The sequence below is a fragment of the Lactuca sativa genome, chromosome 6, assembly GCF_002870075.4.
Source record: "Lactuca sativa cultivar Salinas chromosome 6, Lsat_Salinas_v11, whole genome shotgun sequence".
Classification (NCBI taxonomy): Eukaryota; Viridiplantae; Streptophyta; class Magnoliopsida; order Asterales; family Asteraceae; genus Lactuca; species Lactuca sativa.
This window is the reverse complement of record NC_056628.2, coordinates 62,458,595-62,484,620: the sequence shown is the minus strand read 5'-3', so window position 1 is coordinate 62,484,620 and position 26,026 is coordinate 62,458,595. Positions and strand designations below refer to the sequence as shown.

The 26,026-nt window shown below is 38.2% G+C and overlaps 1 protein-coding gene across 1 annotated transcript; it reads left to right on the top strand.

The window, feature by feature from the left end:
* The first annotated feature begins 3,864 nt into the window (after window positions 1-3,864).
* On the top strand, window positions 3,865-7,562 carry LOC111897806 (uncharacterized). The gene is made up of 11 exons (XM_023893750.3): window positions 3,865-4,060; window positions 4,350-4,521; window positions 4,621-4,683; window positions 4,779-4,884; window positions 5,034-5,138; window positions 5,227-5,300; window positions 5,374-5,503; window positions 5,594-5,666; window positions 5,908-6,099; window positions 6,895-7,237; window positions 7,326-7,562. Exons 1-11 carry the CDS (start codon window positions 3,987-3,989, stop codon window positions 7,380-7,382), a joined length of 1,389 nt encoding a protein of 462 aa, XP_023749518.1. The 5' UTR covers window positions 3,865-3,986; the 3' UTR covers window positions 7,383-7,562.
* The last annotated feature ends 18,464 nt before the right edge of the window (window positions 7,563-26,026 follow it).

Here is a 26,026-nt window from a genome sequence, read left to right as displayed (position 1 = left end):
ACCTATCCTCCTTCACGCGGTTATCACCCATACGCCTGGCTTTGATTGCGTCACACAACACCTTTGAGGACTCCACATCCCTGATTTACATAATCAAAGTCTCCGGGATCGCCTGATACAACAACCTCATCGCCAGGTAATCTTTATCTTCGTTCTTTTCTGTTCCTGGATAAATTACTGTCCAAGCCTTATGGATTTTGAGACCTACCTTCATTCGTAGAGCCCAAACAGTATAATTGGTTGATGATAACATGGGACATACGACTGTGGTGGACCCAACTTCCTTCACATTCACCGGAGCAGCTCCTCCTGCATTCGACATGTTGACCTAACTTGACAACAGGTAAAAATTTGATCTCCTAGCCTTCGGTTCCTAAGCTCTAATACCAATTAAAGTTTATAAAACAAGAATGCAAAACAAAATAACCAAAATAACTCTTTGATTAATTGGAAAATCACTCAAAACCAATGTTTTTACAATATGTTCTCATAATCATAAACTCGATTATGGACATGTATATATAGCCTAACATACCAACTTGTATTAGACTGGAAAACTTATAACCAACTTGCCATAAACTAGACTTGCCATAAATAAGATTGCTTGGACCCCAAGACTTAGGATTCCAACAATTGCTTCTATTTTGAACTTGTATGTTAATTTGAAATTATTGGTATTGTTTAGCGTAAAACTTGGTTTTGGTCAAAATGCAGCTATTACGCTGCCCAAATTTCGTTAGATAATTTATAATGGTTTTTATACAATGAATAAAAACAAGTCTAGAAACTTCACAACTTAAAGTTTAGGACACACAATCACACTTATAGAGTGGTTTGAACTTAACAAATGAAAAACGAGTCTAGAAAGTTTTTAACTTAAAGTTTAGGAAATGAAAGCACACACTTTTAGAACTATTTCAACTTGGGTGTACTATATAAGTTGATCACTTCATTAACGAAGAACAAAAACTTAGTAAAACCCCTCTATGCTATAGACATTAATCTTAAACGAGTGAGTAACGTTGTGTATAGACCTATACGTGTTGACACCGTACATGTTGTTGATAGCTACAACCCTTGCCTGATGAGTCTAAACGGTTGATAATGTTCATTCTCTAATCTCTTTCACGACATTGATGAAGTGTTGGAGATGTTTTGACCCTTTTTTAGTGCCTTATAGAGGTTGAATCTAGCCATTAGCTCGGTATAGGCTTATAATCGCCACAAAGTACACTCTAAAAGCAATTAATTAAGTTTAAATAGGACTTAATTTGATCTATTTAGTACTTGTAGTGATTTACAAGTATGAATGTATTTGATAAGTCAGGTAAGAACTTATGATCATAATATCAAAATGAAAAGAACCACGTATCACATAAGTAAGGTAGATATTTATAGTATCAAATTTTACACTTTTTGGTTAGAAAAAGTACACATTTTATATAAGCCGGATAACCAATCAAAATTATATAAATATACTTTTAGTTATAAAAGTACAATGTGTCAAAACGTTTGAAACTCACCAACATTATTATTGACATATCTTCAAAACTCATGTATTCTAAAAGACGTAATTAAATGGAGTTTTACCCTCATGAATAATTAAGGAACCACTAATAAATCCCAATTTATGTTTTATGCATGATTATTAAGACACTCATCGTAGTTTGGTTTTCATGTACTCGAAGAACAAAAACAATGTATTATCTATTCGGTATTAATAGAATATGTATTTTGTATTGTTATTTTTTTTATTGTTCAATGTTCAATAACTGTGATCTATGACTACGTTGCACAACCTAACGTTTCCACCGCTGACTGGGGTGTGACACTAATTTATTCAGTATGAGATATTTATTAAAACTACCGAAGCTTCATTGATTGTGGATTTATTTAATTTAACTTTTGAAGGGGAGATTCATATGATTCGGGTTAGGAGTTAAAATCGAAAGAAAATATTGATAGTTTTGTAAATCCACACATTCTGCAAAATGAAGTGGAAGACGGTGAGATTGAACCGTCGGTTCAAGTAGAGGAATGAGATGAAAACGATGATTTGGAAGGGGTATCGGAAACCGATTCAATTGCAAGACAATAATCAGAATAATGTTTCTAATGTTGAAGTGAACTGTGACGCTTTTCGGTTTAAATGATTTAATTATAGCTAATATATGGGTTATAGCTAATGGAAAAACAATATCTAGAATTTTTGCTTCTCAAGATAAAGATGAACCGACTCTACTTACGTCAATTGCCAAGTCGATGGAAGGAAATCAACAAAATTCTATAAATCCTAATTCACGCCTACTGTCCGAGAAAAGAAGCATGTGATCAACAACATGATCAAAAGTACCGAGGGGCTGTTTTTTCTCCTGCTGCTGCCTCGGTTTTAGTAAGTAAGACTGGGCCTGTTTTAGGACAAAATAAAATCATTGGAGACCAGGTTTGTGAAGGCTCGGATGTTAGTTATAAGGTGCGAGACTCTTAGGCTGGTGGGTGTGGGTACCGACGTTTTGATAAAAAGAAGAAAACGACGTTAATAGAAAGTGGTGGTGGTAACGGGAAGCAACGCACAAGCCTTTAACACCTAATAACATTCAGAGGGGTTTTATATTCTAGAAAAGCTTAATGCTTTTGTAGAGATTAGTGAAGCTATGGGGTTTTCAACAAATGGGTGTGAAGTACATAATTAGAAGATTATTACACAATTTGGAGAATTTGAGTGTCAACGAATTTTCTTTCATCGAATATTTAAGGTTTTGCTTAGGCGAAAAAAGAGATGGGTGAGGAAATTATGTCTTAATCATTGCATTAATTTCCTTACTATTCAAAAGATAAAATTTGACTCAATCAACGACTTTCATGTTAGACGTTTATAGGGTAATTCTTTTTTGATTTTGCTATTTCTGCTTCTAATGGGTTATCTTGTGGTATTCTTAATGTTTAGGATAAAATAATGCTCTTGAAAGAGTGGGTGGTTACTTTCGATCATTTGTTGATTATGGAAGGTGTTTGGCTTATTAATAGGCTTGACAATTGGGTCGGGTTTCGGGTTGACGAGTTGGTGGGTCAGAATACATTGACCCAACCCAGCCCAACCCATATAATTCGTTTAAGCATATGTGTTTGCGGGTTAGTGGGTTGATTTTAGGTCAAAGAGCCGACATGTTATTTTTGAGTAGCTTTTCACATGTTAAATTTATACAAATTATGCACATCTCTAAATTAACTAATAATTAGCATTTTACATTGACTAGAATGAAATGAATAACAGAATACATGCCTTTCACGTCTAGAACTCTGGATCGAGAAATGGATTTGGAGTTAGGATTTCTAGGACTTAGCCTCTTAGAGTACGCCGTATATCGACTATATTCCATTAATTCATAAATAAAATTTTAATTTATTTTTAGGAGTGTTGTGATTTGGTGTTTTAAATAACGAAAAAATATATATTTCGTTATAGCTTTAAATAATAAAAGTTCATTTTATGGTTATAAATGTTAAAATAGTTGTCAAATGTCATTATTCGCTTAAAATGATATAAATTGCTTCTATTTTCAACTTGTATGTTGATTTGAAATTGTTGGTATTGTTTTGGGTAAAACTAGTTTTGGTCAAAATGCAGCCATTGCCGTGCCCAAATTTCGTTAGAATATTTATTGCTTCTAAATGAGTCAGTTCGGCTTTGAAATTGTTGGTGTTGTTAGAGTATTGCTTCAATTTTGAACTTGTATTGTTAACTATGTGTTTTCCACTTCAAAGCCCAAAGCCCAATTAATAAGCGGATCGAATTACTTGATGCTCGGATTGAAAACCCGAATAAAGACCCATCAGTTTGGTAATCGGGTCGGGGCCATCCAAAAGGTTTTCTTTCCCAGTTTTGGCGCGGCGGAAGGCGTCTTGTTTGAAACGGTGTCAGGTTCCTCAACACAGAAGAGATTCTCGATTCTCGAAGATCAGAAAATCTTTCAAAACTTCAGAATATGGAAGACGACCCTTTTGATTTCGAGTCGGATGCTCTACTCGCATCTTCACCCGTTGTCGCCCCCAAAAAAAGGTAACGTTAACCCCCTTTGCTCTTTTCCTGAAAGTCGAAACGTTTCCTTCGTTCCCGCTTTTGTTTTCTTGCGTCGTTTCATTCGTATGAACTTTCAAAATCTGTAAAATTAGGGTTTAGATTATTGGTCATTACCTTTTGACTTCTGTTGACATGTTCGACTGTTAGGGTTTTTGATTTTTATCTGATTCCACTACAGTTTAAGGGTCAAATCCTCTTTTGATAGTTAACAGATGCACTTTCACTTTTGTTACTTCAAATATGTGAAGCTTCAACTGTAAATTCACAGGAAAAAAGTGATTGGTCTGGATGATTTACTAGTGGATCACTACAAGGAGAAGAATAGGGTAATCGAAAGGGAATCAAAAATAGCTAAAACCAAAAAAACCTACAACTCTGATGATGACGAAGACGGCAGAGTTGCCAAGTTATCTAAATACGTTGACGAATGTCATGAAAAGGCACAAATCTTGCTCTTATTTTTTCATTATCTATCTGAATTCGTATAAAACATTGTTGCTCTTTCATTGCAATGTAACTCAATGAGTTGTATTTTGTAGATGACAAAACTAAGCGATGAGGATGATGTTTCCATTTGGGGTCTTCAAGTTTTTGGGAACCAGGTTTATTACATGATGTTTTGACTTTTGATTTTCTGATTAACAATCTTTGTATATTATCACACATCATAACACAATTTTCTTCTTACAATTTACAGAAATCCCCACCTTCATTTGAATTTACCAATCTTCAAAGTTGCTCTATTTTTCATTCTTTTTTGAACCATGAAGTGAATTCATTGGTTGAGCTTAGTACCGAATCAGGTCAGTATTTTTAAAAAAAAGTATCCATTCATGATATACATGGTAATAAAAAAACATTGGAAACATGTTAGTAAGGGGCAATCTGGTAATTTCAAAGTCCAATCCTGTAATTACCCTTACCAATAGTATTTGTCATCTTCTTGTTGCAGGAGAAACATTCTTTGAGGGTTTATTGACTAATGGCTGGCTATTGAAATTGGTCCAAAAATGTGGCAAAGTAGAGAAATCCATAGCAACATGGACTTTTCACTTAAGTATGTTAAACTCATTCATCTCCTAACACTTTTATATTTTTTACACAATAATTCACATTTTATTTTTTTCCCATGTTTATAATTACAGTGTTGTACTCATCAAAGGAAGCTCTCAGAAGTGCTGCAGTCAACTTTTGGTGTGCAATTTTGCTAAAAAATGAGGTGTCAATTGTCATTAATTCAAGTCAATATAATTCATCATGTATAATTTAGTTTATTTTCTTGGTTTATTTAGGGTGAATCATTGTCTTTAAAGATTGATTGGCTTCCAACTTATTTGGAACTCAATGTTGCCCTTGAAACTTATGGATATTTACTGAATTCACCTAAAAAAGATTCTTGTGATACTGAAATGGACCTTGGAGGTATAATTCAAGAAATAGCAACATTCTTATGTCTATTTGAATTTTATACTTTATAGCATCTTACTTAATTCCTTTTTTCTCTAATTTCAGATTCTGAACACGTGGGCCCACCTCAAAACATTAGAGCATGGATCAAATACATCTCTACTTGTAGCCAAACCAGGTTAGGGAAAACTTCATATACCAATACATTTATTTTCAATGATCAATATGATGAGGGCATTTACGTCTTTTGCACAAGCAATACACAAAAACTAACTCCACGTCCCACCTTTTTGGATGGGACACAAATTTGCAATTATTAACATCAGACATAGTACAACCTGTTTTGTCCTGCATAACAAACGGGCCCACATGACATCTTTAGTAACAAAATTTTAAATTTCTTTTAATTTATTTTGTAGGAATTTTCATTTTGTTTTCTCAACATCAGAAGTAGAAGAGTTGGTGGTTGTTATAATTCGTCTTATGTTAGATCGACAGTTACTAGGCTTGTCTATGGATTTATATGAATGTATGATATCTTTGATTAATTTCTTCAAAGATGAAGAATGGAGTGCCAGCTGTACAAAAATATCAAAATCCATTGCTTCAAGGTTTTTATTCACCACTATTTTCTTTTCTTTCATTTATCTTAAGGGAAAACTCCATAAAAGTCCTTACATTTTGGTCTCGTAATTGATTTAGTTCTTATATGTTTTTCTTTTATTCAATTAAGTCCCAAAACTCGATAATTATATTCATTTTGACCCTTTTACCCGGTCAACAGGTCATCCCGCTTTCAAAATTTATACTTTTGGCCAAAGTTTTATATTTTATTACAAATTTGGTCCAAAAATCTACACTTTTAGCCCGGATTTCAAAACGTTGTTACGAGTTCATGCTAAATTTAGTTTTTTACATTTTCTTTGTTTTGTTTTGAATATGTTTTTTCTCTTTAAAAAATCATATTTTTACAAAAAATATATTTTCACATAAAAAAGTTTTTATATAGAAAAAAGGTTTTTTATGTGAAAATATATATTTTTTGTACAAATATGATTTTTTACCGAAAAAAACATATTCAAAACAAAACATTGAAAAAAAGTTGTAAAAAACTAAATTTAGGATGAATTCGTAACCAAATATTAAAATTTAGGCCAAAAGTGTAAATTTTTGGACCAAATTTGTAATAAAATTTAAAACCTGGGCACAGAGTGTAGATTTTGAAAGTTTTCCCATGTAAAAGGGTCAAAATGAATATAATTGCCGGTTTTTGTGGCTTAAGTGAATAAAAAAGACATATAAGGACTAAATCGATTATAATGCCAAAATATAAGGACTTTTATGGAGTTTTCCCTTATCTTAATTACCAAAAAAAAAAACTATCTTTTTTGATTTTGTAAAAACAGGATTCCTTTGGACATAAATTGCTTGAGAGCTGTTGAGTGTATTCCTTCAGTTTGCTTGCACTCCAAGCAACTTAGAAGTGAAATTGCTTTCCGATTTCTTCTAGGCTATTTTGACAAGGTAGAGGATGAAGAAGAGGTGATAAGACAACTGACATTGATCAATCTAAAAGACAAAACTTGTGATCTTTTTAGAATTTATAATTACTTGGTGTTGACTGAAAACTGGTTTTTATATAATCCAATGATGAAAGAGAAGACATTGTTGAATGAAATGTGGGGCCTCTATCTACGCAATTGTTGTTGTCAAATCAACATTACCGACACAAGGTCTTATGCTTCAAAGGTGTGTATGTGATTAATTCGTTTATTATATTTCTCTATAATTTGGTTTTTTGTTGTTTTATGATGAAGTTTTGTGTAACAATGTGTAGGTTCGAAGTAAAGCTTCTTATCTTGTTCAAGTCACGAGTGATACAATGATAGTGTAGTTTTAGTCGTGCTATTTTGTACTTGGTGTTGATCTTTTCAAAGGGATTTGTAAAATTGTTATGAGCCATTTGACGTATGTTGGTTTTGTAGTTATGGTAGATGTACTTTGAAAAGTGTTGCATGTATACTTTATGATTGAAAATGGTGTATTTGTTTGCAATAGGGCTATTTTTTTCCAACTCTTGAGAGCATTATGTGATAAATCAAGTACATAGTTGTTTGTTATGTGGCTATTTGAACTTGAATCCTTGACCATTTTGTAAGTATATGGTGTATTGTTTTTGCTAAGGTGTTATTCTTTGAGCAACCACAAGCTAACCATAACCAAAAAGTATCATGTGAGATGTAATCAAGGTATATATCAGCCTGATAGGTTGTTGATATAAGAGCCTAATGCCCATAAGAAGTTCAAAACATTAGGGTTTCAACTATTTAAATTTCATAACAACAAAACTTTTGGGTTCAAATTCAAACTATAAAACCTAAAGGGCAAAATATGAAAATTTTCATAACAACAAGGATCAAATAATCTAAATTAACAATTAATCACATAATTATCCATATTTGATTTATTTAATGATTTCTTGCAAAATAATTTATCAATTTACTCAAAATAATTAATCAATTATCACATAAGGAAACAATTATCTTATTAATTGATAAATATCTTCAATTAGATCAAAAATATAGTCAAATATATCATATAGTCGGATTAATATTGATCTAACATGATAAGGTAACTATCCTTATGCAAAAACAACAAGAAATCCCGGATATGGCTTTATCTGACGCTCGAACTTGTCGAGTACCACACTGTACTCGCCGAGTTGAGGCCTACTCGTCGAGTACATTGTGGTACTCGCCGAGTTCATCAAGCAGAATCACAAAAATCGAATTTTTTAAACATACAAGACATCAATGCAATAGAAACCAATCATGGCTCTGATACCACTGATGTGTTTTGGTCATAAGACATCTTATGTGCTCATACAAACCCTAATGCTTGGATCTAGGTTTCTCTATTGTACATGCTTTGAATCGAAGACTATAAACCCTAATTCTAGCATATGGAAATCAATATTAACATATAATTAGGTTTAAGATATTACCTTGATTGTTATATAGTAATAACAATCCAATTCCTCCTTGAATTGACTTTGGAAGGCTGAGAGTCACAAGTGTCACTCCTCTAATGGCTTACAAACACCATAAGCAAGTGGAGAAGGTATAAAGAGAGAGGAGAGAGGTAGGAATTCGTCCTTAGGACTTCTTGGGAAGGGTTGGACGAATTCATGAGCCTTAGGGGGTTTATATAGGTGTAAAGATTAGGGTTTTAGTCCTTATCCTTATCTAGTTGCTTGCCCACCAAGCAACCATAAGATAAGTCTTAGAAACCCTTATCCTAGTCGAATTCTAAGGCATTACCTCCTTAAATTCGTTCACCCTATATTTAAGATAATCCTTACCTTATTTTGTAACTATCACATAATTACAATTCAGCCCCTCTAGTTTAATTAATTACACTTGATCACAAAATTAATTCTTAATTAATTATTGACCAATATTAATTAAACAAATATGATTTCTCCTTTAATATATTATTCTTATAACATATTAATAAATCATAATAACCTCTCTCTCTTTATTTATTTCTCCAATCAAGTTGCTTTGGTGAAGGCAACCCAAAAGGACCATGCACCATCGGGTCAAGTACATACCAAAATAGTTATGGACTTAGACACTAATCCAACAGTCTCCCACTTGGATAAGTCTAACAACTATTCTGCGTATGACTTCGGATCCCGATCTGTAATCGTAGCTTTCCAAAGCCGTTGTCAACTCTGATCCTATCAGATACGCGTGTCCTTAGATAAGGGATCATATATTCCTCCATTCTAGATATCATATGAGATATGATTTCAAATCATTCTCTTTGTACTATATCTCGATTCCTGATTTATGACGACTGACTAATTGAACAAATCAAATTAGCCCTAGCCCGGCCGAGCATTTACGTTTGTCATTACTAAACCATCGAGGGGCCCAAAGATATCGCTTTTATCCTACTTTGAACAAAAGGAACGGATAAACTTTGATACAATGCTTGCTTGCACTCACTCACCGAATCACTCACAACAATATGTTTTATAACACCAAGTTACTAGTGCGTTTACATATTATCAATGTGCAACCGATTCGCAAGATACAACTTACACATCTCAGTTTCAAGAATATAAGATGTTATCGTCTCACCAATCACTCGTGATACAATTCATGGAGTGATCCAAGTGAGCGTGGGTTTGATCCAATGCTCAAATTCATATTCATAAGCACTCATGAACGTTGCAACAAACATTTGCTTATGTCTAATGCTCTTTAGACAATCCACACACCAATTCACGACAGTCTTCATTCATATCTACTTCCAACATATGAACAACTGTGACCCGTTCGAATAATTCGATTATTCTTAATAAACTCAATTATTCTGGAAGTCAAAACATACAAAGGTGAAACACAAGAATAATACTAATCCCATATGGCCTCAAACCTTTGAGTATAAATAAAACACCTTTTATTTATCACCATATCGATTACTCATTATTTGTCGTTTCGGTTAATCAACTTCTTACTTGAATTACTACACGTGTCCCATGCTCCTAGCATGCACACAATGTTTACCTATGGTTCTTACTTTTGTGAAATAGACAAATTGAACACATTTCCAATCATTCTCATTTTACAACTCCAATCCTTTTTTCATAAACGTAAGAATATCAATTCTTGCTACTTAGAGAATATGCTAGATTCTAACACTTTACGCAACGATCCTTTCGTAATGTCACTGCACCAAAGTCACAAAGACTATTGCCAATGATATTACAAAGTCCTCTATCGGAGATTGTTACAAGACAATTCCTTAGATATGATGTCTCTCTCTCAAAGTACATTCCTTTGAACATCCTTTTGCATAAAAGTTTCTAATCTAGACATAGATTTTTTTAATATTCAATTCCCAATATGGACACGCTTCCATATTTTCCATATGACAACTCATTCTTAATAGAACCTTTTCTATTCATAATAATGTCGATATGGTCCATCCAATACCATGCTTCCAACTACTCACAAGCGACCAATCCTCGTCGAACTTTGGATTGTCCTTTGATAGTTGTTTAATCATTTTAGTCAAAACCAATTCTAGTCCTTTTTCCCTCTAAATGCGCTAGACATTTGGAAATTTTAGAATGGTCAAACATTAAAGCATTTGCAATCAATCCTATACCCGAAGCGTATGGGACACAATGCATAATGTTTTATTTGCTATGTTCTCAAAATTCGAATTGTGAAGAGGAATGCCGTAATCATAATCGAAATTTTAAGAACACACTATGTACCCTTGACTAAGTTTATTAACATTTCTCAACCTAATCCTTTAGATTTGAAATGAAGCATAATATTCTCTCCCTTAATTATAGCAAAACAACCTTTCAACTCTTACAACTTTGCAAAGTATGACTCTTGTTTTCTATAATTAATATTGCCAACTTTGCAATACGTGCCTTAACATTTATGCTCCCACTATCATGATGATTATTATAAAACATAACACTTATGCTCCCACTAGCTTCGACATGTATTCATAAACATTTTAACTTTCAGAAAAACAATGCTTATTGAATTTCTTAAGTTCATGTTTCTAATACTTAGTGCTTTGATAATCTTTTATCAAGGCTTCTTGAACTTATACACCTTTGCCTTCGATAGTTCATATGTGTGTCTAAACACTTAAGACTAATTGCCAAACCTCACAATTCAAATTATGGAAAGGGATACCGTAACCATAATTGAATTCGAGAATGCAATTTTACAATCACTATCTTCTTAAAATCTTTCTTAGTGAAAGCATTTCCTCACAATCATTTTCATGAAGGAGGAAATCTTATGACACTTAGATTTAAATGGCGTATGTGTTCCTATCCATGTGAATTTGTTAAAACCAAAGTTTACGACAAATTCAAACTCATATGGACAGAACTTTCTTAATCTTGATTTCTTACCTTATGGTAGCACAGCTGCCCACCATGTCTTCCAAGTAGTTAAGCAGCTCACCCTTTCCTATCAATGTACCTTTCATTGATTAAGGTGCTTTGCCTTTTATGCGTTCAAAATGAGAAGTCATAGAACTCTCATGCATAATTAACTCGATTAGATTGGCACATAATCAAAATAATGTCATCACGATAGGTTGTAAACCTTAACTCGTGTGCTAGTGATGATCGATAAGGTTTATTTGATTTGTTCTTGAAACCTTTCAAGACCATTAAGACTCCCACTGACTCCTTGACATATAAGATTCTCTTGTCATTAACCATTTCTTGACAAACAAATATTCAAGAGTTAGTGTAGTTTTTTATCAAAAACACTTCATAAATTGGTCCTAGTCGGTCTTTGTCTTATTCAAGATATCACAACTTTCCACATTTGATGAATGTTGTAAACCTTTAATACTTTTCACTCATTGTCACAATCTTTACTTTAAGACTTGTTTTGGAACGAAGTATGATTGACTTTTTGATTTAACCATTTCTTCAATTCTTGATTCCTCTTCTTGAACATACAATTGTACTTAGAGGATCAATTGAAATATGGTTCTTAATCATTAAGACCTATCATAAAGCATAAAAGCTACTCTCCCTTCTTCTTATAATGGAGAAACTTTTATCTTTTTGCTTACTTGATTCTTCTTATTCGTTCTGCTATTGATCTAAACCCTTTAATCAATTCAGAATTACACCCAATCTTGTAAGTATAATCATATTTACTAAACCTTTAGTAAATCATGACGAATATCTTTGTTACTCTTATGGTGGACTTTGATCAACACACAACTTTGTGTACTCGATCTCCTAGTCCTTCACTTGACACTTTGTCAATGAATTAGTCTAATTTCCAAATATGAAATTTCTCATTCATCATGCAACTTGGTTGCATGATTCCAAATTTATGTCCAATTGAAACTTGAGCGATGAGAAACTCTCCCTATTTGGTAAATTCTCGACTTTCCATAAATAACATAAGAACCAAATCCATTATTGCTAATAATAGAAACATTTTAACATCAATTTTTTCATACACGCCATTGTAAGGATAAATAAATAAAATTTAAAATCAAAATTTATTTTATTGCGGAAAAATTTGTCCTTACAATGCAACTCATTGAAAAACTTATGCTAATACATCTTTCTTAGCAATCTAATTCTAACTCTAAGTAGTAGCTCAAGAATCTAATCTTCGAGAAACGCGATCGAAATCCATTCCTTCACGGTTAGATTCTGCTCACTTCTTCCCTTAAGCTTCCTTTCTTTTTCTTCGATCCTACAAAAACATCAATTGTAATCTTATCACATTATGTATTCAGAATCTAGAATGAAGCTTAAAAGAGTTAGTCAATGGATTTTACCTAAATTAGAGCCATACATTTCGACTCTCCCATCTCTTAGATCTCTTAGGTAAATAGGACAGCTTCGTCTCCAATGCCCTTTCTCTTGGCAATAAAACAAATCGACTCTTTTGGACCAGGACATGGAACTACTTCAGACATCGCCTTTCTCTTATGATCAAACTTTTCGATCATGGCATGTCTTTCGTTGCCATTGTCTATATCCATAGAGGTCTCGAAGGCAGATTCACCAATCAACTTTGCTTTTCTATTGCACCAAATCATTGCAGATTCAGCAGCAATAAGCATATAGGTGAGATCTATAAGGGTCACATCGTAGTTCATCATATAGTACTCTCTTACGAACTCACTATATGATTTGGGAAGTGACTGAAGAACCCAATCAACAGCCATTTCCTCACAGACAACGGATCCCAACATTCTTAACCTATCAATGTGTGACTTCATCCCTTGGACGTGTGCACACACGGACTTTCCTTCTTTATGTTTACTTGCCAAAAGGGCTTGAGTGATCTTGAACTTTTCAAGCCTTTGAACTTGTGGGTTAGGGAGAATAATAGGAGGAGGAGGAGGAAGTGAAGTATGATCTCTTGTTCCTCGATCAAATCGTGGAATATCATCTTCATGTGGAATGCTTGTTCCACGGGATTTGAGAAGACCATAGTTGTCGAAATTTGACATCTACAAAACGGGAGAAAACAAATTCAAGTTAGTTGATAGATTGAGTCCTTAGTAAATCACCCAAATGAAATACTAAGGCTAGGACCCAACACAATATTCTACAACTCGGGAGAGGGATGCCGTAACCCTAATTGCAGAACATTTGAAGGTAAGTGAATGACGATTCACTAATTTCCACCATGATAAACGAAAAAGAAAATTTAAGTTTTAAATCTATGAAAACTCCTAGATCCTTTGAGATTCATTGAACTTTCAATGGCATGTTTTAATCTCGATATGACCCTCTTGTTTGTGACTGGGATGCCGATGATCACAAAGCGGGTGTGAATAACCATGCAAACTTACATGGTGCCCACACATGTTATAGTCACCTATTCAATGTGCCGGTAAACCACACACGCTCCACCGAACTATGACAAACATTGAGTCACCCTTTGCTACCATTGCTTAGAACCATTTAGTGTGCCGGTAAACCACACACGCTCCACTAACGTCTTCGCAAGTGCACAAAGCGTAATTTCATGGAATTGCATCAATTCACTTTTGCCTAAGTAACTAAGATTGGGAATTTTATGAAAATATTTAGTTACTTTTATACTTCATTATACTTATAATGGAAGGTTTCGTCCTATCCTACCCGTTCGGCTAACGACCCTCCACTAGTCAAGAGTGCGGTGGGTAAGAGTGGATACCCATTCAATCGCCATTTTATAGGTAATTTCCTTAAACACCCCTTATAGACCAGCTTCGTGAATGAGGCCTACTAACGGTAAGACTGACTTTTACTCATACATATATATAATGTTAGACTTTTAATGTTATATATAGTATATGGTGTATTTTACACTTTTAAAATACTAGGTGGTCTAATTTAACAATTATACTTTTAATTCAATTAAATTTTAAACCAAAAACTTTTATGGATTTATTAAACCTCTTTTAATTATACACCTTAATTAATTAATAAAACCATAAGGGTGTGGTTTGAACTTTTTCAAAACTATACTAGAGTTTTAGAATTTAACATTCCTAATTAAACTTTTAATCAACTTTTAAATTCCAAAACTTGAGGGCAAGTTTTGAAACCTTTTTCAAAACATTAGGGTTTCAACTATTTAAATTTCATAACAACAAAACTTTTGGGTTCAAATTCAAACTATAAAACCTAAAGGGAAAAATATGAAACTTTTCATAACAACAAGGATCAAATAATCTAAATTAACAATTAATCACATAATTATCCATATTTGATGTGCTTATGTGATATGCTATGTGTGTCGGTGGTAGTAGCAGGGAATAATTCTTCCCTGACTCGGTCGTTAGGATCGAAGGGTAGGTCAGTACCCCAAATAAGCCTGACTGTATGATTATATCATGTTATTATATGATAATGGTAGGGGGTGAAATAGTCCCCGGTTACCGGTTGAAAGATACCGATGGCGGATACCGGTTGAAAGATATCGATGCCAGATACCGGTTGAAAGATACCGATGACAGTTATCGGTTGAAAGATACCGAAGGGGTATACAGAACCCATGCAATGCTTATCTGTCTGTTTATGATATGTTAGTACGTGATTAACATGTTTATGATATGTTAGTATGTGATCAGCATGTTTATGATGTTAGTACGTGATCTGTATGTTTATGACATATTATTATGTGATAGTGGTAGAGGTGAAATAGTCCCTGGTTACCGGTTGAAAGATACCGATGACAGTTACTGGTTGAGAGATACCGATGGTGTTATGTGGTATGTGGTGTAACACCGTAAATTTCAAAAAAAAATTTCATTTGAAAATAATCGTTAATTCTTAAAAACACTTTTCTTAAAATTCCAATCATAATCGAATTACAAAAACATAACTCCATTTTCACTTGCTTAATAAACCAGGATCCTCAAAACATGACTCTTTCTCTGGTGTGTACAATCGAGCCGGTGCCGTCCCGTGATCCTGAGAGAAACCTGAAACACATAACACAAAACACTATAAGCACGAAGCTTAGTGAGTTCCCCAAAATACCACACATAACACATATTAGCCACTCGAGGCTATAACTCTGTGGGTCCGTGGACCCTACTCTGTGAACCCTCTGGTTCTAACTTTGTGAACCTTCTGGTTCTAACTCTGTAAACATGCACATCATAAATCACATAGAAATAATGCAATACAACACATAACATACATAGCATACAAATACTCTGTCACATAACTCTGGTTACCTACTCAAGGTAAAGTATAGTGAGAAGACTCACCTGGCAATCAGAAAGCAATTATCTGCACATGCGAACCTCGGACTCGCCACGACCTAACACATAAGGCAAATATCTCTAATTAATACTCGAAGTCCCAACTCTAATTAATCGGCGATTACTCTTTCCCTCTCTAGTCAGGTAATCGGTAAAAGACCATTTTACCCCTCCCTGACCTCTATTACCTCTGTTGACCAAAACTCCCAAGGTCAACATAAGACAACTCAAGTCAACGGTCAACACTGACCAGACTCGGCGAGTATACAAGAGTGACTCGGCGAGTCCATGCGGGTTCTCTAAATCCTTTTTAAACCTCTTAGACACGATGAGTTCCCTCTCCACTCGTCGAGTTACTCGGTAATGAATCACGGAGCAACCCCGACTCGACTCGTCGAGTCTGCCTATGGACTCGGCGGGTTGCTCCCATGACAACCCTCATCTGACCTTATGAGGTCAGATCTGCATCACCAAACCATATATCTGACCCCCTCAAAGCCAATAACCACGAAAAGGTCGAACCTTGGGCACTCATGCAAGGTTCTACAAGCTCATTTGGGTGAAACCCTTCATTACATAACAACCCTAGCTCCAAACTCCAAATAGAATGCATAAAGCAGGATGGAAGGGACTCTCTGGACCTCTTTGGGTCCAGATCTATGGCTTCACACTCAATGGGACACTATACTCCACAAATCAAGCCATAAAAGAAGCTAGAAAACCCTAAAATCACCAATCTTACCCAAAACAGAAAAGGGAGAACGATTTGATACCTCTATGGTGAAGATGCAAGCTCAGAAGCTCTGAATCGACACTCCCCTTGACCTCCCTTTGCTGGAAATGACTACTCCATTGCACAACCACCTCAAGAATGCTCCAAAATGGCTCTTCTTCACTCTCTCAGCTCTCTGGTTCGATAGGAGTCTCTCAAAGGTGTAGGTGGCCGCCACTGAAGGCCATAAGGGCCTTTAAATAGGTCCCAAACCCGGACAATTAGGGTTTTCCTTGACAACGTCGACTCGGCGAGTCCAAATACCCGACTCATCGAGTCCCTTCATTAAACTGGTCCCCAAAACGCGATCTTACTCGACGAGTTGAGGCGTCAACTCACCGAGTCTCCTCATTCCCTAATATAAAATACTCAATTTCTCATACCTGGATATCCGGATGTTACAATTCTCCACCACTTGAATTAGATTTCGTCCCCGAAATCACTCCTGAACCACCCAAAACTTAAATCATTAACCCGCAAGGCACCACCGAAATGATCCTCATACCGCCCGAATATCTTTCTCTAGAGACATCCAAAATCACATGGAACCTCCAAAACAAAGTCTAAACCAACACTTTCGCCGCTAGAAATACGCCTTCCCAATAACCGGAAACTCTAGTGGCCTGAACCGCCTCCAGACCGCTTACTCGAGCGATCACCATGATAATTGCTCCTCGAATAACAACCCTGCTTTCTCACTGGTTTTCCGATTCTCATACGACCATATCCAACAACCGACTATCTCTCCTCCAAACTGATCATGCCATAACTGACGAACCCCACCTCTACGAATAAAAGGGTTCACACTCCATCGGGGTACATCTTCTAAAACTGCTATCAGAAACCGACCGAACAGAAATCCCGACACTCTGCCCTCAGACACAGAAGCATAACCATGCTTGCTCAGAAGTGTCCTCAACATCTCATTCATAAGCCTTCGCTCTAAATTCCATATCTCTTTTAACACCACACGAGGTCTGACCTCAGCTAAAAAAAAAAAATTAAACCTCCACAGTTGCCCATAATCATGATCCAAAATGTCTCACTGAATTCCTCCTCACATCAACTATCTTAGCCCAATGGCACACCAGCCACAAAATTCTCATTAACTCATACAAGGACTGCAACCCAACCGAAGATCAACTCAACCCCGACCTCGGATGTTAGCTGCGCACATCTCCTGTGCATCTCGCGTTATCTCTTGCACCCGAGTACTGACCTATACAGGTAAAGTTATCCGACGATAACAATACCTCCCATCCGAGAATTTACCTTCAAAGTATAAAATCTCATCTCGTTATCCTCCCACTATTAAAGCCAAACTCAACTCGAGAGTTTGGGTCCGACCCAAAGTTGAAACCTCGTGTCCCAATAAAACATCAGTCTCATGACTCACCCTATGCCACGCGCGAATACCATTTCCCAAATTCCTCATGCTGCGACAAACACAACACAACTCAACTCAAAATATAATAATTTCCGAGAGAGAAGGAGACCCCCGTCTCGCCCCTCGCCTAACCACCAAGCTCCAACAACTCGATACTAGGCTACTTGAGCCTAAAACTCCTCTGCATCATACTCTGATCGGAGAACACTTCATCATCACACTCTCTTGCCGCCTAGAATACTACGGCTCCTCAACATCACCAAAAAGCTTTTGACCAGTGAGTACTACGGCTCCCCGTAGTATCACAACACCCTCTAACCAGTGAATACTACAGCTCCCCGTAGCATCACAACATCCTCTGACTAGTGAATACTACAGCTCCCCGTAGCATCACGACACTCTCTGACTGGTAAATACTACAGTTCCCCGTAGCATCACAACACTCTCTGACTAGTGAATACTACGGCTCCCCGTAGCATCACAACACTCTCTGACTAGTGAATACTACGGCTCCCCGTAGCATCACAACACTCACTCCCATTACCCCATAATCTAAATCTCATACCACACCACACTATGTCTACTAGCTCATGCTCTGCGGACTATCATAGTTATCTACACACACTTGCCCCAATTATGCATCATAAATTATGACGACAATCATCATAATAAAATACCTCTTTCTTTAGAAAATCCACATTCTTAAATAGTCCTTCCTGATGACAACTCCCAAGGCTCTCACTGGATCCATAGATACTTGATACACCACAAGTCGTCTCAACTCAAGATTCTCGAATAACTCCAAAATCATGATATCATACCTGGATACCTCGGAACACCCCAACAGAACATCACAAGATCCTGCCACAACCACTGATCTCCTGCCCCAAGCATCATATAGATACAATAATACATTTCCTCTGAACCCCATAATTAGATCTTCATTTTTCCCAATGCGCAACTTCGGTGTATCCAATTACTCAATTGGAACACGAGAAAACGCTAACGCTACGGAATACGCTGATAATTCTCTGAAACCCTTTTTCCTACCGCTCAAAATCCAAGCAAGAATACGCATACCGACCCGGGAGTTGGCTGCTCAATCATTCTCTACCTACTTGCAACAACACTGACCACTACCAGGTTCCTGACCATTGACCACCTGCCGTGGAGACATTCATCCTTCTCAAACAAGTACTTCCTGCATTAGCTCACTCTGACCCTTTCCTCGATCACCAATATCTCTGGTCTCATGAATTCTTACCGCAGATCTCTATACCCCACTTATAACTGCTCTTGACAAATCTCTGCTTTCTTCCATACGGTACCCGGTTCTCCCCCACTCAGGGTTTGAACCATCACCAATTGGCACACAACCATCCCCCAAACTATTTTCACCAGTAAAATCGCACCTGCCCCTAGAAAGTGCTACGCAACGCCCGATAATCCCCTTTAAGGAAATCAATCGACCTCATGTACTCTGAACCTCAGATGAAATCCTCAAGAACTTCTCATCACGACTGCCTCTAGTCGTTCCAAGTCTCGTACCAATCCAATACCAAACAACTCAATTGTCCAATAACATCACTGGCTCATAGACTGAACCACGAAATCATCGTACTCCCCCACCTCAACTCATCAACCAACGTTCCAACACATGGATCATCCCAAGAACATGGACCCATTCCCATATTCAATACCCAACATAGATAGAAAAACCACTGCACTGCTAAACTCGACTGAACTCCCCACTGATACCACTACAATACGCCCTACTATACTCAAATAGGTGTAACGTGGTCCTTGACTATCTCAGTCCCAACTGACTATCTGCTCATGATAAATCACTGCCTCGTGACACACATGCTACCTGATACTCTGGTGGAAAATCATCATTAATGACAACTTGCAAGGTTTACCCCCAAACCCAAAACTTAAACATGATGCTTCTCATGTTTCGCACACGAACATAAATAGTACCACCCAGATCATAGAAGGTGACATCTCCTCTATCGACTGATTGCTCAACTCAGACCGAAATTCTCCCTTCTCTCTGACTCCTTACCAAAATACTCTGAGAGGCTCTCGATCTCCCTCTCAAGGGACGCCTCTTCGAACTCAATCATGTCCGGATAACCGGAGAACCACAAGCATCATTCACTACGAACCATGGTACTCATTCCATGACATCTCTTCTCAATATGCTCCAGTGTATGGTACCCGAACCATAACATCACTCCTCAATCCACTCCGATGTATGGTACTCGAACCATAACATCACTCCTCAATCCACTCCGATGTATGGTACTCGAACCATAACATCACTCCTCAATCCGCTCCGATGTATGGTACTCAAACCATAACATCACTCCTCAATCCGCTCCGATGTATGGTACCCGAACCATAACATCACTCCTCAATCCGCTCCGATGTATGGTACTCAAACCATAAAATCACTCCTCAATCCGCTCCGATGTATGGTACTTGAACCATAACATCACTCCTCAATCCGCTCCGATGTATGGTACTCGAACCATAACATCACTCCTCAATCCGCTCCGATGTATGGTACTCGAACCATAACATCACTCCTCAATCTGCTCCGATGTATGGTACTCGAACCATAACATCACTCCTCAATCCGCTCCGATGTATGGTACTCGAACCATAACATCACTCCTCAATCCGCTCCGATTTATGGTACTCGAACCATAACATCACTCCTCAATCCGCTCCGATGTACGGTACTCGAACCATAACATCACTCCTCAATCCGCTCCGATGTATGGTACTCGAACCATAACATCACTCCTCAATCCGCTCCGATGTATGGTACTCGAACCATAACATCACTCCTCAATCCGCTCCTTAGAACCTTTAGAATACTCCCTGTATCAAGTATGGGTCCTCTGCTTTCAGTAGTATGGGCCCATACTACCTACCACATCTACCCATACTTTCCACACGGACTATCCCGGAGCTCCTAAGTAGCTGCTCGACCTTCTCATTCACCAGTCCCGTCGCGCGTGCTCGTTTCCCAGCGAAATTCTCTACTTTGCCAGCGCACTCATCTAGCTAAGGTTACTCCCTAGGCTCTTCCTAGATTCCCACACTTTTCTGCCATCAGCTACTGAAGAGCTCCTAATGATGCCAGCCATCTACCTCCTGAATATCGTCATACTCACTTAGTAGCTGACTCCCATCATTGAGAGCTCCACAAAGCACGAAGCAAGCAGCATTCGGGCATTGAAGCGTCCCCTTCAGCACGAAAAACATCCTCAGGTTATTATCCACTCGCTTTCCTCATACGTGATGGATATCACTGAACTCTAACAACTCCGCCCCACGTGGGCATCTGGCTACCCTCTCAGCAAGCTCCTCATATGCTCATATAGATACCTCTTCCATATTACTTCCTTACTCAAATCCCCTAAAAATTTCCTGCTGGACACTTTCGCTCAGCACATACTCAAAGCACATCACATATATCAGCAACCCTAGGCTAAGGCATCACAAATCAGGCCACTCTAGTCCTAAAATATGAATTGCCTAGCCTGCCTCTAGCATGCACAATATCTCATAAAATATATCACAAATATCTCATAACACAAAATAAGGGTGTTTTGGGAAATCACCGTTCGGGTTCTGGCTGATTGTACACACTGCTCTTTTTGCTTTCTCTTTGAAACTCTTATTCTCTTTATAAAAACACATTTCTTTTTGAAACTTTTTCTTAAATCCTCAGTTTGAGTCCAGATTTACCCGAAGGTGCATCCGAATCCCTCAAACCAAGGATCTGATACCAACTTGTAACACCGTAAATTTCAAAACAATTTTTCATTTGAAAATAATCGTTAATTCTTAAAAACACTTTTCTTAAAATTCCAATCATAATCGAATTACAAAAACATAACTCCATTTTCACTTGCTTAATAAACCAGGATCCTCAAAACATGACTCTTTCTCTGGTGTGTACAATCGAGCCGGTGCCGTCCCGTGATCCTGAGAGAAACCTTAAACACATAACACAAAACACTATAAGCACGAAGCTTAGTGAGTTCCCCAAAATACCACACATAACACATATTAGCCACTCGAGGCTATAACTCTGTGGGTCCGTGGACCCTACTCTGTGAACCCTCTGGTTCTAACTCTGTGAACCTTCTGGTTCTAACTCTGTAAACATGCACAACATAAATCACATAGAAATAATGCAATACAACACATAACATACATAGCATACAAATACTCTGTCACATAACTCTGGTTACCTACTCAAGGTAAAGTATAGTGAGAAGACTCACCTGACAATCAGAAAGCAATTATCTGCACATGCGAACCTCGGACTCGCCACCGCCTAACACATAAGGCAAATATCTCTAATTAATACTCAAAGTCCCAACTCTAATTAACCGGCGATTACTCTTTCCCTCTCTAGTCAGGTAATGGGTAAAAGACCATTTTACCCCTCCCTGACCTCTATTACCTCTGTTGACCAAAACTCCCAAGGTCAACATAAGACAACTCAAGTCAACGGTCAACACTGACCAGACTCGGCGAGTATACAAGAGTGACTCGGCGAGTCCATGCGGGTTCTCTAAATCCTTTTTAAACCTCTTAGACACGACGAGTTCCCTCTCCACTCGTCGAGTTACTCGGCAACGAATCGCGGGGCAACCCCCACTCGACTAGTCGAGTCTGCCTATGGACTCGACGGGTTGCTCCCATGACAACCCTCATCTGACCTTCTGAGGTCAGATCTGCATCACCAAACCATAGATCTGATCCCCCTCAAAGCCAATAACCACAAAAAGGTCGAACCTTGGGCACTCATGCAAGGTTCTACAAGCTCATTTGGGTGAAACCCTTCATTACATAACAACCCTAGCTCCAAACTCCAAATAGAATGCATAAAGCAGGATGGAAGGTACTCTCTGGACCTCTTTGGGTCCAGATCTATGGCTTCACACTCAATGGGACACTATACTCCACAAATCAAGCCATAAAAGAAGCTAGAAAACCCTAAAATCACCAATCTTACCCAAAAAAGAAAAGGGAGAACGATTTGATACCTCTATGGTGAAGATGGAAGCTTAGAAGCTCTGAATCGACACTCCCCTTGACCTCCCTTTGCTGGAAATGACTACTCCATTGCACAACCACCTCAAGAATGCTCCAAAATGGCTCTTCTTCACTCTCTCAGCTCTCTGGTTCGATAGGAGTCTCTCAAAGGTGTAGGTGACCGCCACTGAAGGCCATAAGGGCCTTTAAATAGGTCCCAAACCCGGACAATTAGGGTTTTCCTTGACAGCGCCGACTCGGCGAGTCCAAATACTCGACTCGTCGAGTCCCTTCATTAAACTGGTCCCCAAAACGCGATCCTACTCGACGAGTTGAGGCGTCAACTCGCCGAGTCTCCTCATTCCCCAATATAAAATACTCAATTTCTCATACATGGATATCCGGATGTTACATGTGGTATGATGGGGGAAACTCACTAAGCTTCGTGCTTACGTTTTACAGTTTTGGTTTCAGGTACTTTGTTTCAAAGGAAAGGAGCTAGCTTGGTCGTAGCGCATCACACTATGTTTTCCGCACACGAGATCCTTGGGATTATTCTCTGATATGGTTTCATAATATTATATTTTGATTATTGACACTTTGGTTTTATGTAATAACCTAATTGAAAATGAAATTTTTGGCCTTGAATTTTGGGATGTTATAAGTTGGTATCAGAGCCTTGGTTTGAGGGATTCGGACATACTCTCGGGTGTGTCTGAACTCAAACTAAGGGCTTGGTATGAAAATTTTCAAAAGTAAAACCATTTTATGAAAAGGAGTTTGAAAAGAATCTGAAAAGAGAAAAGAACTTTGAGAAGAACAAAGTGTGTGATGCGTGCAATCAGCCGAGCTCAAGTAAGTTTTCCCCAAGATACCCGTACATGTTATGTTATGATCTGATATGATTATGAGAACTGCATGCTAGATTAGGGCTAAGGATCTAGGGAGGATGCCTTACATGCCTGATGTATGTGCTCGTTGAGCTGCATGATAGTACTGATCAATTATTGATAGGATAGCCTGTTTAGGTTATGTCTGATTGCGTGAGCCTTAGAATTGCATGCTAGTATAGATCCCTGACAAGAGGATAGATTGATTTGATTGGAATATATTGGTTAGATTTTTCCATTGTCCGAATGCTGCTTGCTTTGTGCTTTGTGGAACTCTTAAGTGATGGGAGTCAGCTACTTAGTGGATGTGACGACATCCAGGAGGTAGATGACTGGCATCGTGGAGAGTTCTTCAGCAGCTGATGGCAGGACAAGATCGAGAACCTAGGTAAGTCTAGGATATGTTTCAGTGGGTTAGTAGGGAGGCTCCGTGAGACTTGGGTGAACCAGTTGAGGAAGTGACTTGGAGGATCCAGGAGGATTGCTGAGGAAAGTACGGATAGGTGTGGAAGGTAGTATTGGGCCCATACTACTGAAAGCACAGGATCCGTACTCGAATCGGTGAGAGTCTTGGAGAATCTGAGAAGCTTTGGTTAGAAGTTTGTGACCCCGTTGGGGACAGAGGATGTTCCAGTGTTGCAGCTTAGCCATTGGCAAGTGAGCTAGTGAGCATGACAGGGTGTCAGACCCTGGAGGATATGATTTCCAAGAGTTGCAGATGCGGGATCGATTTGAAGCACCCTGGAAAGAGGGGTTCGCACCAGGTGTGTATAGTAAAGGGGTCCCGGGAAGAGACCCATGACTTCTGATCATCGGGGGAAGGGCTAGCAGGGCCGGAGACAGCGCAATGCGTACGAGAAAGTGCACGAGCGAGTTGTCACACCAAGGGTTTAGGCTGCTACAGGTGTGGCAGGGTTGATCTTGATAGTTGAAGGTGATCCGTATTCCTCCAGATGAAGCGGGTATGTCGTCTACTACTGCTGCTAAATGGACGTTGGGGATACGCATCGCTTTGGAATTGTGAGTGGGTGTCGATAAGTCAGACCTTGGGTTGGTTTTTCTGCTAGTGTTCGGGTGACCAAGGATCATATATGCCATTCCACATGACGAAAGGTCCTTGATGAACCCACAGAAGGATACATCTTACAAAGTGGGTTCCTAGCGTACCGTTATCATTTCGGATCTTTGTCGGGATCTAAGCAGGAGTATTATTTAGAGGATACTCGGTCAGGGTTGGAGTGATAGTTCTCCAGTGAGGTCAACGTTCAGGGATTCTATCATTTGTTCTGGTATGGTCGGTAATTGTCTATGGATGACCTTTAGAGTTCAAGGCACTACCGTTGCTAGGACAGAATTGGTGACATGAAGAGGGTAGTGTCAGTCGCGGGTGTTATATGCATAAGTGGTTGGTCATTGGGTGTTCAAGAGGATTGTGTTTTCGCATGGGTTGTGTTCGGTTAGAGTTTAGTGGTACTGTAAGATTGGGAGCGGGAACGAGGATTCCTTAGCTAGAGTGAAGATTAAGGTCTTCAATTGACGACATGTTAGATAGATTGAGGTGTCAGACTGGAGCAGATTTCAAGAGTACTCATCGAGATTTCCGAGGATGGGAGATCTCAAGGTTTAATCGGCGATTAAACGCTAGCATTGGCAGACACAGGTTGTCATCGGTGGGATATTAGAAAGCGAGAAGGATTGGGAACCCTTCAATTCTCAAGTAATGTGAAGACTTAGTTGAATCTAAGTGGGGGGGAGACTTTTTATAAAGTTCTCTAACTGTGAGTTCTGGTTGCACAAGGTGCAATCTCTTGGGCACCTTGTCAACCAGAAGGGTATTCTAGTTGATCCAGCCAAGATAGAGGTCATGATGCAGTGGGAGATTCCGAGGTCTCCATCTGAGATTCGGAGTTTCCTAGGTCTAGCAGGTTACTACTGGAGATTTACATGGGACTTCTCTGAGATTGAGGTTCCTCTGACCCGACCGACCAAGAAATCGATGGCCTTTCGTTGGGGGCCTGAGTAGCAGGCAGCCTTTGAGACTCTCAGACAGTGGTTATGCGAGGCACTGATTCTCACTATGCCAGAGGGTGTAAATGATTTCGTGGGTTACTGTGACGCTTGTATCACAGAAATGGGTT